The following is a 14,147-nucleotide window of genomic DNA, read 5'->3' on the forward strand; positions in this document are numbered from 1 at the left end:
GGTCGGGGGGGGGGGGGAAACGGGGGAAGGGAGAAAGGTCGACAGAGAAGCGCAGGCCGGCCGGGTACATAACAAACCCAAATATTGTACTATATAATGTTATAACCCAAAATCCCCGGCTTGGAAACACACATAGGCACACACATACATAGCAATAATGACCCCCGGGAATACACACCTGCCACCGCTTCACGTCCTCAATGTCGTACTTGAGATTTTCCAGCGTCACCTGCATGTCATACAGGTACACATGTACGGCGATCCACGTCGTACATTTGCCCTGTACCGCTGGCCTACCACAGTAACATCCGCCACACATTCAGGTTCTGTGGGGCATCCTGTCGTGTCATGTGTCGTGTCAAGGCAGCTGGCAGACTGTTAACTTCTCTCCACAGCCCGCCCTTCCTCGCCCTTTTTCCCCATCCCCCATTCCCCTCCATATTCCCCTCCCAATTCCCCTCCATTCCCCTCCCCTCCCCTGCTGCCCAGAACGACAGCTCCTCGCCTTTTTAAACAACCCCCCTACCCCAGCTACTCCCCCACCAACCCTAAGATCTCATTGAAGTCTCTAACCATAACCATAATCCGAAGCTTTCTCTGAACCCCCCCCAAAAAACACGCATGTACACACGGACACATACACATACACACACGCATTCCCCTCGCCCCAAGGCCCCCTCAGCCACCTCCCACCTCCCGCAGCGGGGGCAGTGGCGCATCCCAGCCCGCGCTGATGTGTTTGTCCGCGTCACCGATGTGCCCAATACGGAATCCGTACTTGGTGATCATGTCGTACAACATGGCTGGGTGGGCCAGCATGTGGTCCCATTTGAAATGCCGCTCGGGGGCCCCTGCGGGCGTTACGTCGGGAGCACGCGCGTGTATGTATGTGTGTATGTGTATTCAGGGGGGAGGGAGAGGGGGCCCCAGTAACTACTACCACCAACAACTACAACCACCAACTACAACCACCAACTACAACCACCAACTACAACCACCAACTACCACTCGTAAACCCACCTGGCGAATACTCCATGATGACGTTCTCCACCAGGTAGCCCCGCAGCAGCCCCGCGGCCCCCTGCATCACGGACCACTCCCACCCCTCCACATCAACCTGCGGGGGCGGCGCGGGGGCACCGACATGTACGTCATGTACGGCGAGTACTTCAACCCAACGGTTGGTTGCTACGACACCATCCACAACCGTGATGCCGAGTGTACGGCCAGCCTAGCTAATGTCGCAGACCCGATGGCTGTAGCCTTGCAGCTGCGGCTCGGGGGCCTCGTCCTGAAACGATCTATGTCGTTATCGTCGCCATGTGCCGTGAATGTATGTATGTATGTATGTGTGTGTGGAACAGGGGGGTATATCTTCAACCTGCGGCCGCTACCCTGCGAAACCCTGCCTTCCCCGGTATTTCGGGGCACCCTCATCCAGTCACCCCTAGTCAACTTCTCAGTGGATCGCTCAGGTTCCGCACCCACCACCAGCATCCAACGGAATCTGCCGGGTCGACGGCGGCCCAACTCCGTTCCTGGTCGGCTCGCAGGTTAACTTTACCCCAGGTCACCACCGTCCATCAACTAGGGGCACTTTACCTTCCACCATCGGAAGGATTTTTGACCCTGACAGGTCTCGATCCCGGGATCTCCCGGGGGCATTGGTGCGTGCTCTACCAGTAGTGCCTAACCTATATGTATGTCTGTGTGTATGTACGCCCGTATGTATGTATGTTCCGGCAGGCACACAGCGGGAATCAGCGTATCGTACGAGCAGCTGGTAGCGCTTGATGCTCGGTTGCAGTAGTTACATATCGTACGACATACTTGTACGGGTTGATAAATCCCGTGCTACTGATCCACACGCATGCGAAGTCCAAACAGGCCGGAACGAAACGAAAAAATGGTGATTTCGTAATGTGTATGTATGGCGTGCGGTACGACAGACAGCACACCACCGGGTAAGACGCAGTGCGGCTTACCTTGAGCAGCAGTACGTCACTCTTGATCTCGTCCTCTAGCCGTACACTGGGCACGTCGATGGTTTGGTGTCTGCCTGGCGTCCGCAGTGCAGGGGAGTGTGTGTGTGTGTAGGGGGGGGGGATGTATGGATGTGCATGTACAAAGATATATCTTTTTTACTATAATAAACATCCCCTCCTCTCCTCCCCCTCCCCTTTCCCCCTTCCCCCTCATCATCACCCTCCCCCTCCTCCTCCCCCTCACCCGCCTCTACCTCCCCCTCCTCACCCTCCCCCCCCTCACCCTCCCCCCCCCAAGTACCCACTCTCAATGGCAGTGTCGATGTTGAGTCCGTCAATGCCCGCGGTACCCCAGATGCCCCGGGCGGGTACGACCATCTTCATCAGGGTACCGCTCTCGTGACTCACCTGCATGGTTGGGTGGAGGGAGGGGGTGGGGGAGGGGTTTGTGTATAAGCGTGTGTGTATAAGTGTGTGTTCATGGATTGGGGGGTGGGGTTGCGGGAAAGCGCAAGGGCAGGATGCACTTTAACCACCAACCCACCGGCTCAACGAACACGAGGCTGACTGGACAACTACTTTGCATCAATACACATCACGCGGGTCCGTGCCCCTCTCCAGGGCCCCCTCTCCCCCCCCGACGCTCTAACCCCCTCTTTCTTTTTTCAAAGCAGATAGATCTTACCCCCTTTCCCCGTACTCCTTTCCCATACCCACGGCACCCTCCCTATCCCCTCTCCCAACACACCCCTACACACACCCCTACACACACACACACCAACACACACACACCAACACACACACACCCCTACACCTACACACACACTCCCTCCACCCCCAGAGCCAGCTTCACCCCCCTCACCACAGACGATCGAACTTCGACCAGGTTGGACAGGTCATTGAGGTGGATGTTGTACTCTAAGAAAGATCGAAACAACGGAACGGGCTCGAAGGCGATGACCCTGTTTGTCGTACAGAATGCATCATTAGGTGGCGAATTGTCGTACAGTAGGCATCATTAGGAGGCGAATGGCAAATTAAGGGGTTGGACGAGTTGGACGTTCCGGGTGACTTCCTCCTTCCCCTCCCTCACCCCCCTCCCTCCTCGCTTCCCTTTTTGTTTCTTCATGACTTGGTACATGAACATCCATACCCCCTCTTCCATCCTCCTCCTACCTCCCTAACCCCTTCTCCCCCCCCCCACCTGCACCCCATCCTGGCCGCCAGGACCGCGAACCAGCCGAAGTTGGCTCCCACATCCACCACCAGCGCTCTGCTGCCGTCCTCTCGCAGGCACCGCCCCGCCAGCACCTGGTACACAATCTGTACGGCAGGTAGCGGATTGCGGGGGGGAGGGAGGGGAGGGGGGGAGGGGACATGGGGGAGGGAGGGGGAGGGGACAGGGGGACTTGTAACTTAGGGTTTAAAACAAATCTTCACCCGCGCGTAAGTCGAGCTTCCTCGCACGACATCAATCCTAAACCCGTGAAATCCTAAACCCTGATTACTGGGGCTGAGTCTCCCGGGGGGTGGTGGTTGTTTCTCCATTTTGCTTTGGACACTCCTACGGCAGTTGGGGATAAGACGATGAGATGCAGTTAGGGGCGCTTTAAAGGTGTCAGTTAGAGCAGTTAACCAACCGTTTTGGACTCTTGCACCCCAAGAAGGGAAGTTTCTTCCCCACCACCGCGCAAACACACATACACATACACATACACACATACACATACACACATACACCCCCCCCACAGCCCCCACCGTGGTGATTCCCGCCTCCACGATTCCCGAGCCATCCATATGGTACGACACATCGAAGTCCTGCTCCGGGTTGGTGTACGCAAATTTGAACTGTATACTGGGGTGTACGGCGGCTTCGCGCACTCGGACCTGCCGTACATGGGGATCGTGCGTGTTGTAAACGTATATGTGTCGTATTTTACCACCCGAAGCGGCATCATGAGGGGAGCGTTTGGGGGGTTTTGCGGGTGCGCGTGGATGGGTATGGATCGGTTATACATACATACATACATACATACATACATACATACATACATACCTGCAAGTCGCGGGCCTTGAGGAAACGAACTGGTCCGACGACCTTTGGGTCCTGCCTGCAGAGCGAGAGTGTACGGCACTGTACGGCGACTTGCTACCATATAATGAGAAAACACACACAAACACTCCCAAGGACGCAAGTCATACATACATACATGCATATTGCATACTTACATACACAACGTGGACCACCAAAATGGAGATCGGGGGAGTGTGTTCTGGCCCCACCCCCGCCCCCAACCCGGACCCACTCCCGGGCAAGACTCCCCGGCTCCCAAACACACACAGTCTCACCCCAGCTCCCCAAACCCCGCATTCCCCCCTTCCGTCTCACCATGTTCCCCCCTTTTGCTCTCCCAACCCCCACACACACAGACCTCACCATGTCACATTCACAGCGGATGTGGACCAGGGCCCGCAGTCCGTACAGTCAGTGCTGTACGGCGTGTCAGGAAGGGCGGCCGGTTGAGGGTGAGTGGGGTGGGTCGGTGTTGTGGTTAGGGGGTTAGGGGGGGAGATTTTGACACGGAGGAAACGCAACTAGTAATGTGTAAAACACACACAAAAAAAACACGTGTGAAGCACGGCCCCCCAGGAATAAACAATGGCCCACGATATATCCTAATCAAGCAACCAGGCAAAACTGTCCCCACTCACCAGTAGCCCGTGAAACCCTCACTCGCCCATGACCGCCACACCCGCTCCGAAACCCCAACCCACCCCAAATCGCAGTACGCCATGAACTGCGTTATCTTGACGGGTACTTTGCCGGGGCGGCCCTCCTCACAGACCTCGTTCCTGGCCTGCAAGCGCATGTACGGAGGATATGGCGGGGGAGGAGGGGTAGGGGGATGTGACACACACACGCGAGGGGCCGTGTCCCGACCTCGGTGAACTCTCTCTAGGCCGTTACATACAACCATCCCCTCCCCTCCCCTCCCTCTCCTCCCTCCCCTCCCTCACACCGAGATAATGAATACGGGTAGTTACTGCAGCACGTGTGCAGTACTGTCTGTACACGAGGCACCTACGAACGGGTGGGCAGGTCACAGACGGGATATCCATCCGGCTGCGACCTGCCGTACAACGATAGCACGTGTCCCCGAAATTTTAACACAGAAGGCGACTCATGATTCGTGTCCGTTTTTGAGGGCAGATAGCGAATCAGGCTCGTGTCTCCCTTCTAGGAACTGGGCTTGGCTTGGCATTCGAATGCTGAATGGAGGAATGCGGCGCCAAACAAGAAAGTTCGGAGCAAATGTGCGAATATGGCGATAAGAAGGTTCTTTTATATGGTACCTTGTTGCAGGTGTCCAGGCACATGGTCCAAGCAGGCGGTTCATCGCCAGCATTTCGAAGATTTCTTCTGGCATGCGGACGCATCAGCTTCGCGGCCGCTTGATCCCAGGAGCCAGAGGATATAGCAGTTGAGGTCAATTGGAAGCTGCCGGAAATAAGCGCTGTCGCGTCATGGGTAAGGGGAGGTGCAATCGTCAGGGTTCGGGAGGACATGGTATGCCCGGCGTGGGGAGGAAGAACGCCTCGCCGCCAGAGACTAGATTGAGAAGGCGAGACCTGGAATTCCAGGATGCGCCGTGACTTGTTGGGTAGTAGATAGGATGTGCAGCATGCGCGATACCGGAATAGGCTATGTATCACTCACCAAGCAACAGCCACCCTGCGATGGTTACGATGGCTTCCATAGTTTAAGGTGTTGTTCAGGTTGGTAAAGATATTTATTACTGTGGTCGAAAGCTCAGGCCATATTAGCCTGACGTCGAAATGAATTTATGATACCAGGTACGTCCTCCAACTGAACTAACTTTTTATCGTAGATTATTTTGCAATAGTATACTTTTATCGTTGGCAATTCATCACATAACTGTCGCAAAAACAGTTGACCAACAAAATGTAGGGATCAGGCGGCCCATACGCTGAGATGTATGTTGCCAGGCAGTAGAGCATGCATCACTTTAGCTAAATTATTTTTATCAGGATGGTAATCCTTGTTGACATCGTTTTTTAAATTGGATTCGGAGCGTAACCCTTAAAATTACGGCATGAAGCCCTCCTTATGGTCTACACCTTGCAGCAGTCAAGGAAATCCCGGACGCCAGTTGGGTGTATCACAACAGCTCATATTGAAAGTCGCAGAGGAGCGCGTATTGGACTTCGGCAAAGATCTTTCCAATACATCCTGTATTCGGGCCAGCAAATTGATGCCTGCAGACACCACCGCTGGCCACTACAATCAGCCACCTGCTGAATACCTGTGGCGAAAACTACAGGCCCCGGAACATAGCACCAAGTCCCTTTCAGCTCAATTCGCCTCGATTCTTGGTTGTACACATGTACGGGATTTGCATTTTGTGATGTAGAATGTACGACACTCTACAGTGTTTAGCGCAGAAGAGTGTGCCCTTTGAAAGTCGTAGTCCTCGGAAGGAATGATGCCCCGGGCCGTTACCTGCCCTGGTAGCGACGGACGACGAGCTGGTGGCCATTGCAGCACCTCCACAGCGACAAGATTCATGAAGTTTTGAGCTAAACTGGGCTAATCAGCTACTTCGAAACCGGCCACACAGCAATCAATGCAGCATATGAGGGGAAGCAGCAGCGTGCGTCGCACAGCATATGCATGCACACACCGCAACCCCTACGGCATATAACAGGGTTGGTAACCGACCGCCGTACAGCAGCTACAACCCAACCGGTCGCTTCGGTTGGGTAACCGACAGATTTCGAGATAACGACCTTCTGACCCAAACCCTGGTGACGTAACCCACAAACATCCCTGACTCCTTTTGCCTCCCCCCCCCTCTCCCATTTTCTCTTCTCCTATCGCGATTTGCTCCAGGACCCTGCGGTCGCTTGTTCGCTGCACATGCGCACCTCGCCGCCCCAGGCCATGCACTATTCGACCGGGGCGGCGGCGGGGCGATGGCAACCGGGGCCTGCCGTACCACCCGTCCCCGTCAGGGCCAGCCGCGACACCCGCCGTACATCCCCTTCCCGTCCCCTGCGAAGCGGGGTCACTGTCCAGCGGCGGCAGAGAGCAGCTTGGCTGCAGCGCCGCCGCAGTGGGGCTGGAGGAGGAGGAGGAGGATGTGGCAGTGGCCGCCGCCGCCGCCGCCGCCGCCGCGGCGGAAGCTCCCCCGCCGTCGCCTCCGCCGGCGTAGGCAGCCCCCGGGCTGGAGCTGCTACGGCGACACAGAGCGGTTTCACGCCGCCGGGAAGTGGTGCCGCCGGCAACAGCATGCTCCACGTCACCATCCACGCTGAGCCGTACTGCATGTGTACGGCAATGGGTTTCACACACCCCACACCCACACCCCAGGTATAAAACGACAACAACAACAACGACAAGAAGTTATTTTCTTCGAATCCGGTAATCGTCCGACAGCGCGAGCACCTGATCCCCGGGCTTGAAGTCCAGAAGCTCATGTGGCTTGGGGACCAGGCAGCAGCGGCCGTCTGCACGCACCACCCCCAGCGCCACTTGCCGCAGCAGCCGGGAGGTCTCAGTGAGCTCGGCGAACGACAGCCGCTCACCTGTACACAAGCAGGCAGGGCAAATAAGGTTTTATTTATTTTTTTTAAATAATATTAAAATTTATTATTTATTTAATAATATTAAAAAATCATAAATATGTTTTTTTATTTATCATTTAAATAATTTTTACTTATTTGATTGCTTATTTAAATATTTTAAATAAATTAATCGCAGTTTTGTGACATGTGTGAGATATCATGAGACAAGACACCCACCGTACTTTCCCCCCGACACACACACACACACAAGGTTCGTCCGTACGTCCGCTCACCTCCTCGCGACCCGTCAACCCCCGCCCCCCCCCACACACACCTCCCCCCCTCCCTATATCTGCCGCAGCGCTCTTTCTTTGGCAGCAGCTTCACTCGCTCGTGGTTCGTCTTTCCCCCCCCTTCCTTCCCCCCCGACACCAAAACACACACGCACACAACCCCGCACCCGGGGCGATGTTGAACACTGCCGGGCTCCGCAGGTACAGCTCAGCGCCGTCCTTGCTGATCAGCTGCGACACCAGCTGGGTGTAGCTGGGCTGGGCGGCGACCTGCCGAGGAACGATATACGGAACGACATATGGAACGACATACAGAACGACATCACGCATACCCAAGGGATGCAGAAGGGATTTCCCCATTGACCATATCAATCGTGTCATTAAGCCCTTTAATCGTATTCCATACACCCATATCTGATTTAAAATAGTAATATTCTAATTAAAACTCTTTAATTTTTTGACGTATCCATTATGTTTATTTATTATTTGCCAACTTCAATGAATTATTATATATATACATATATATACATATATACACATATATATGTACATATATATACATATATGTACATATATATACATATATGTACATATATATACATATATGTACATATATATGTACATATATATACATATATGTATATATTATTCGTCAATTTAAAAGCGTATTTTGGGCAATGCAAGAAGCCGTACTTCCGTACTCGCCGTACATACCTGCGTGAGCAACGCGCCGATCAAGTCATCAGCAAGGAAGATCTCCGGGTTGCGGATGATGGGCCGCTTGTCGTACACAGTTGCCGTACCGGGTAAGCCGCCGGTGCTGGTGCTGGATGCGCTGCTACTGCTACCGCTGTTGCTCGTGCCGCTGCTGCCGCTACTGCTACCGTTGCTTGACCCGCCGCTGCCGCCGGCAGCGGCAGCAGCGGCGTCACCAGGTGTGGGGTTACTGCCGCTGCTGCTACTGCCTGCCTGAGTTGTAGCATTGCCGCCGCCACTGCTACTGCCGCCGCCGTTGTTACTGCCTGCGCTACTCCCGCCACTGCTACCGCTGACCCCACTCCCAACACCGCTGCTGCCGTTCATAGCAACTCCCGATGTCGTACCGCCGCCATTTTGCGACCCGCCGGCGCCGCCGCTGCCGCCATCAGCCTGGCCGGCTGCTGACGCCCGCGTTAGCACTGGTTTCGCTCCTGTTGCCGTACCTGTTGCCGTACCCACGACGCTGGCCGGGTGGTCTGCTTGGCTTTGGGACAACGTGCCGGCACTCCCTTCATCACTGGGGTGGCGATGCGCGACGTATCCGTACACGTATCCGTACACGTACACGCATTTGGGGGTGTGGGGCAAGGTACGGCAGTGCTCAGTCGCTATCGAGCTGGAGAAGGTAAAAAAAACGAGTTAAAGAAGGTAAACACGTGAAATGACCGAAATGACACTCATATACCAGTGAATGGTAACCACATCAATAGGACCCAACGGGGGTCCGGCGCTTTGCTGGTCTTAACACACCACTCACCCGATCGGCAGGGCTGGATGCACCGCCCCCGCCATGACTGCCTGCATGGCCGCCAGGGGCCCCTCAGGGCGGTGGCGGTTGCGCTGGTGGTTGTGGTGGTTGTGGTTGTGTTGGTGCTGGTTCTGTTGGCATTGAGGCTGGGGTTGGGATGGGGCCTGAGCTTCGAGGCGATGAGGGTGATGAGGGTGGGGGTTGGAAGAGGTTGGAGCTCCCGCCGATGTCACCGACGCCGCGGTGGAAGACGACCCAACACCCGCACCATGCGGCTGCTGCTGCTGCTGCGGCGGCGGCTGCTGCAGCTGATGAGCCAGCGGACTTCCAGCGGCTCCTGCTGGAAAATTTGCCGTCATCCCCGTGGAGGATGAAGATGGCAATGGCGGCGCCTCCGCCTCCGCGCCTCCGCCACCACCACCACCACCACTGGCACCACCGCTACCCGGCAAATGCAACGCCGGCATGAGGGGAAGATGAAGCGTCAGACCCCCCGGCAGGCAGTGATGCGGCGGTGGGTGTGCTCCATTGCTCTGACCAACAACCACCGTCTGCGTCTGCGTCTGTGTGTGAGCGCAGGGTTGCCCCGTGTGAGTGCTGGCGGCAGTAGCAGTAACAGTAACAGTACCCTCGGCACTGAGAGGTACGGCTGCTACTGCCGCGCCTGCATGATCCTGATTGCCGTCAGGTCTCAGCTCGGTGAGGTGGCCTCGCCGTAGCAGCAAGGGTAAGGCCCATCTGTGACCATGACGGTTGGTGAGGTGACGGCGGCTGCAACCGTCCGCTGCGGTAGTTGCGGCCGTATCCGCCGCTGCCGCTGCGGGGAGGTCCGTCGTCGTTGCCGTACGTCTGTGTTGTGGCAGGAGTCCCCGCCAGATGTGATTCTGTCGCCGGGGGTCTTCGAGGACTTGATCCTGCAGCGGCTGTAGCGGCTGCAGCGGCTGTAGCTGTTGTGGACAATGGGCGGCAGCTGGCGGTGATGGCTTTGCGGCTGCAGCTCGCCGTTGCAGCTGTAGCTCAGGCTGTAGCGGCTGTAGCTGTTGTACATGTGCCTGGGAGGATAAGGCCGGCTGCTGCTGCTGCTGCTGTTGCTGCTGTGGCGGCTGCGGTGTGTTTTTTGTGGTCGTGGTGGTGGAAGTCTCTGAATGCAGCCACCTCACCAACCACCAACTGTGGTGGTTGTGGTGGTTTGTGGCCTCTTTGTCTGCGGTTTGCGCATGCTGCGCATTTTGAGCAGCCTGCTGTTGCTGTTGTTGTTGTTGTTGCTGCTGTTGCTGTCGTAACTGAAGTTGCTGCAGCTGTTGCTGCTGTTGCTGTAGTTGAGGTGGTGGTGGCTGTGGTGGCGCTGGGGGAGAAAGCATCTCAAAATACCTGTGGGGGACCCGGGGAGCACCCGGGGGGCACCCGGGGGGTGCGTGTGTGTGTATGTGTGTTCAGAGGGGAGCGTCCAGCGGAGGGAAGGTCATGACGTGTACGGCAGCGGGGTGGAAATACCGTGTGGCGTGAAGGAGGCCTGGAGGGAGGGAGCGGTGGGGGGAAAGCCCCTAGCAGGAGGTGGAGGTGGAGGTGGAGGAGGTGGAGGCGACCCGGAGCAGCTTCTATGTGTGCGGAGAGTGCCCGGAACCTCTGCCCCGCCAAAACCGCAACACCAATTCACGAACATACGGATACGAAAACAAACAAGCAAAACAATCCACAAACCTCAAACCCCATGACGAACGACGGCAGAGCGGAGGAAACGGTTGAGGGGGCGCTGCGCCTGATGGCCTCGTGGTACCGCAGGAACAACACCTGAAAAACCAGAACTGCATTCGAGAAACAACGTCCACAACCGTCAACTACCAACCACCTACCGAAGAGCCGTTTCCGTTGACCCGTAACGGTTGAGCCGCGCGACCACGTGCGGTGGATCCGTACGACCTGATGCAATCACCGCGTCCTGAACCTGCGTGATATTGCATTGCCGTATACAAAAGCGAACAAAAGCAATAACGAATCAATGAAAGAAGTTCTGCTAGGCATCATGAATCATCCGCGTGGGAGATGCCGTCCACGCCCCCATCACACACCCACACACACGCACCCCTACGCCTACACACATACACACACGCACACGCTTCTCTCCGTCTCCCCAACCTCCCTAAGGGCGCATACACCCTAACATACACAAATACAGACACGTATAGACAGACAGACAGACAGGCAGAAATACAGACATGCAAGCAGACATACATACATACATACTTGCGAGCTGACCAGGAACTAAGTTGATGCGCCGTTGATCCGCTAGATTTGGTTGGATGCTGGTGGTGAGTTGCTGAACCCAACGAATACATTCTGAAGTCGGATGGGGTGACGGATTAGGGTGCCCCTCTAGCAGGGGAGAGCAGGGAACTGCCTCGGGAAGGCGGCCACTGGTGAAGCTTAACCACCCTGTAACAACATACATACATACATACATACCTGAATCAGTCCCGCCATTACCATCGCATCCGCCTCTCGAATACGGGCCGTCACGGGCTTCTTGGCACACCAGCGTTCCATATCCTGTTGTACAGTGTACGGCATATCAAATCGTCAAGTACGGCATTCGTGAGTGGGTAACCCGTCAACCCCTCCGGAGAGGAAAGAAAAACGGGGGAAGCCCCAAAGTGGGTGACGACGACGAGGAGGAGGAGGAGCGGCGGAGGAAGAATCGGGACCATGCGGACTGCCCTTCCCACGGGTCGATCCACCGGCTCAAACCAATTAGTTTCTGACAACAACACTAACAACACCATTAACAGCACCAACAGCAGGTCAACACTAAAAGGAGAAGCTGAAGCATTAAATTTGGGAGATTAACATTTTCCACAGTACTACAAAAGTGCCTAAAGAAAGGGCGAAAACTACTCCTTTCCGTCCCAGTCGTACAATCAACTACCACTAACTGTTCAACAACCATTAACTGCCAACGGTATTCAACCGAATGAGGCCGCTGCAGCGCTGCTCTCAGTTGCTGACCTGGATGGGCGGCCGAAGCACCACAGCATCCGCAGTCTTGATGCCTGCCTCCTGCGCGGTACGGTTGACAGTTGACGGTTAGTAACTGAAGGTTCGTTGAAGTTTGGTGATAACATCGCAGCTTTAACCCACCACACACACAAACATACATACATACATACATACGCTCACGTGTAGGGCCCTCAGGCTGATCATGGGGCCCCTCGCGTCCACGTAACGTATCCGGCACGAACCCGAGAACCCCGGCAGCTCCGGACTCCCCCCCCCCTCCCCCTCCCCCTCAGAGGGCAGGTGGGGGAGGATGAAGGTGACCTGGCTGCCGTCCGGGGCGGAGTCGGAGAAGGCCGCTGCCACGTCCTGTTGGTGGTTGGTGGTTGGTGGTTGGGGTTGATGGGTCGGTGTGAGTTTATATAAGAACCCTTAGTTTGCAAAGCGGAGGCGAAGGGCAAAAGGAAAAGGAGGAGAGAAAGAAGAGGAATAATTAGGAAAGCGAGCGCCGCGAAAGGAAAGGAAAGGTCGTACATGACGATCCTGCCATAGTACCGTACGTACGGCACAACCTCATGGCGTGTACCGGCAGCAACCCCCCGAGGTCGGTGCGGGAGGATCCAACAACAACAAGACTTGCCCACCCACCGGTACGGAACTGTGCACGGCGACCAGCCGCACGAGTGTACGACGCCCCCTCACCCTCACCTCCTCCTCACCCCTTTCTCCACAGCACCACCACTCCAACCACCCAAACCCGCATTACACGCCACGTCAACAATACGGCACCATCCACTACCACTACCACTACCGCCCACCGCAACATCCTGCCAGCGGTAGCCCGCCATGATGACGCGCTTGGGGGGGGCGTTGTAGCCGACATGGCGTCGGATGCGCTCCGCCGCCGCCGCCGCCGCCGGCGGAAACAGCGCCGCCGTCGCCGTACTCGCCTGTGGTACACCCGCTACACGCGCCGGAACAAACATAACCAACACATCGCCAACCGCCAACTCCCAACCGTCCAGATCACGGACGTCCATGTGAAGGCTGTAGCTGGCGGCATCAGCGGCGGCGGCGTCGCCGGCGCTGCCGCCGTCGGTGGTTGTGAAGCAAGTTGCGGCCGCTGCGGTGCCGCCGCCGCCATTGCTGCTGGCGGTTCCATTTATCGCATTACCGTTGGTTCCGTTAGCCCGCATGATACCGATAAGTACGGCATCCGCGTACTGGCAGCGCGCCTTGCCAAAGGTGGAGCCCACAAGTTGGGCGGGTACGGGCACCATAAGAGCCTGCGCGGGCGGGCGCGCGTGTGTGTGTTTTGTTGGGCGGGCAAGATGCTTTATTGGGGGGATTGTTGGGGTATCACATGCAAAGAGCGAAAAGGGGAGGAACAGGTGGTGGGTTTGGGGGTAAGTGGGGGTTTGGGTCGTGCGGGGGGGTTTCCGTTTAATGAGGAGGGGGGGGGAGGTTAGATGCTGTCGGGAAGTGCGGGGGCCCGGAATGAAGGATGATCGAATGGAAAAGGGAGGGAAATCGGAAGAACATTGGCGTCTCTTTCCCACAGCCTTCGACAAAAGAAAACACGTTTGCAGTACAAGTCGTACGTGCCGTACCTTGATGCTGTGCGGTCCATGCTGCAGTACGCTCGCCCAGATGCGCAGCATGCCTGGTTGTACGGCAGCTTGGCACGTGAATCTGTCTATGACGGACGCGTCCGTGATAGAGAGCGCCTTATGGGTGTGAGAGAGAGAGAGGAGAGGGTGAAAGAGAGAGTGAGGGGTGGGAGAC

General features: G+C 56.2%; 2 protein-coding genes across 2 annotated transcripts in view; both read right to left on the minus strand.

Moving 5' to 3' along the window:
- The window catches only part of VOLCADRAFT_98168 (uncharacterized protein), a gene marked incomplete at both ends in the record, with an annotated part of 6,918 nt that extends 1,175 nt beyond the window's left edge, over nt 1–5,743 (minus strand). The window contains 13 exons of the mRNA XM_002957091.1: nt 179–229; nt 694–851; nt 1,021–1,117; nt 1,986–2,059; nt 2,291–2,393; nt 2,848–2,947; nt 3,190–3,308; nt 3,744–3,872; nt 4,042–4,096; nt 4,423–4,476; nt 4,698–4,843; nt 5,340–5,500; nt 5,704–5,743. Of these exons, the coding sequence (XP_002957137.1) occupies nt 179–229; nt 694–851; nt 1,021–1,117; nt 1,986–2,059; nt 2,291–2,393; nt 2,848–2,947; nt 3,190–3,308; nt 3,744–3,872; nt 4,042–4,096; nt 4,423–4,476; nt 4,698–4,843; nt 5,340–5,500; nt 5,704–5,743 (1,287 nt within the window). The remainder of the gene's footprint in view (nt 1–178; nt 230–693; nt 852–1,020; nt 1,118–1,985; nt 2,060–2,290; nt 2,394–2,847; nt 2,948–3,189; nt 3,309–3,743; nt 3,873–4,041; nt 4,097–4,422; nt 4,477–4,697; nt 4,844–5,339; nt 5,501–5,703) is intronic.
- Nucleotides 5,744–6,360: 617 nt separating this feature from the next.
- Nucleotides 6,361–14,147, minus strand: part of VOLCADRAFT_98169 (uncharacterized protein) — a gene marked incomplete at both ends in the record, with an annotated part of 12,877 nt that continues 5,090 nt past the window's right edge. Inside the window, 14 exons of the mRNA XM_002957092.1 lie at nt 6,361–6,512; nt 6,933–7,104; nt 7,453–7,592; nt 8,032–8,134; nt 8,579–8,620; nt 9,381–9,421; nt 9,640–9,934; nt 10,219–10,474; nt 11,225–11,316; nt 11,835–11,918; nt 12,375–12,425; nt 12,546–12,731; nt 13,181–13,648; nt 13,973–14,089. Coding sequence (XP_002957138.1) covers nt 6,361–6,512; nt 6,933–7,104; nt 7,453–7,592; nt 8,032–8,134; nt 8,579–8,620; nt 9,381–9,421; nt 9,640–9,934; nt 10,219–10,474; nt 11,225–11,316; nt 11,835–11,918; nt 12,375–12,425; nt 12,546–12,731; nt 13,181–13,648; nt 13,973–14,089 — 2,199 coding nt within the window. The remainder of the gene's footprint in view (nt 6,513–6,932; nt 7,105–7,452; nt 7,593–8,031; nt 8,135–8,578; nt 8,621–9,380; nt 9,422–9,639; nt 9,935–10,218; nt 10,475–11,224; nt 11,317–11,834; nt 11,919–12,374; nt 12,426–12,545; nt 12,732–13,180; nt 13,649–13,972; nt 14,090–14,147) is intronic.

The sequence above is a fragment of the Volvox carteri genome (genome assembly GCF_000143455.1).
Source record: "Volvox carteri f. nagariensis unplaced genomic scaffold VOLCAscaffold_69, whole genome shotgun sequence".
NCBI classification, from domain to species: Eukaryota; Viridiplantae; Chlorophyta; class Chlorophyceae; order Chlamydomonadales; family Volvocaceae; genus Volvox; species Volvox carteri.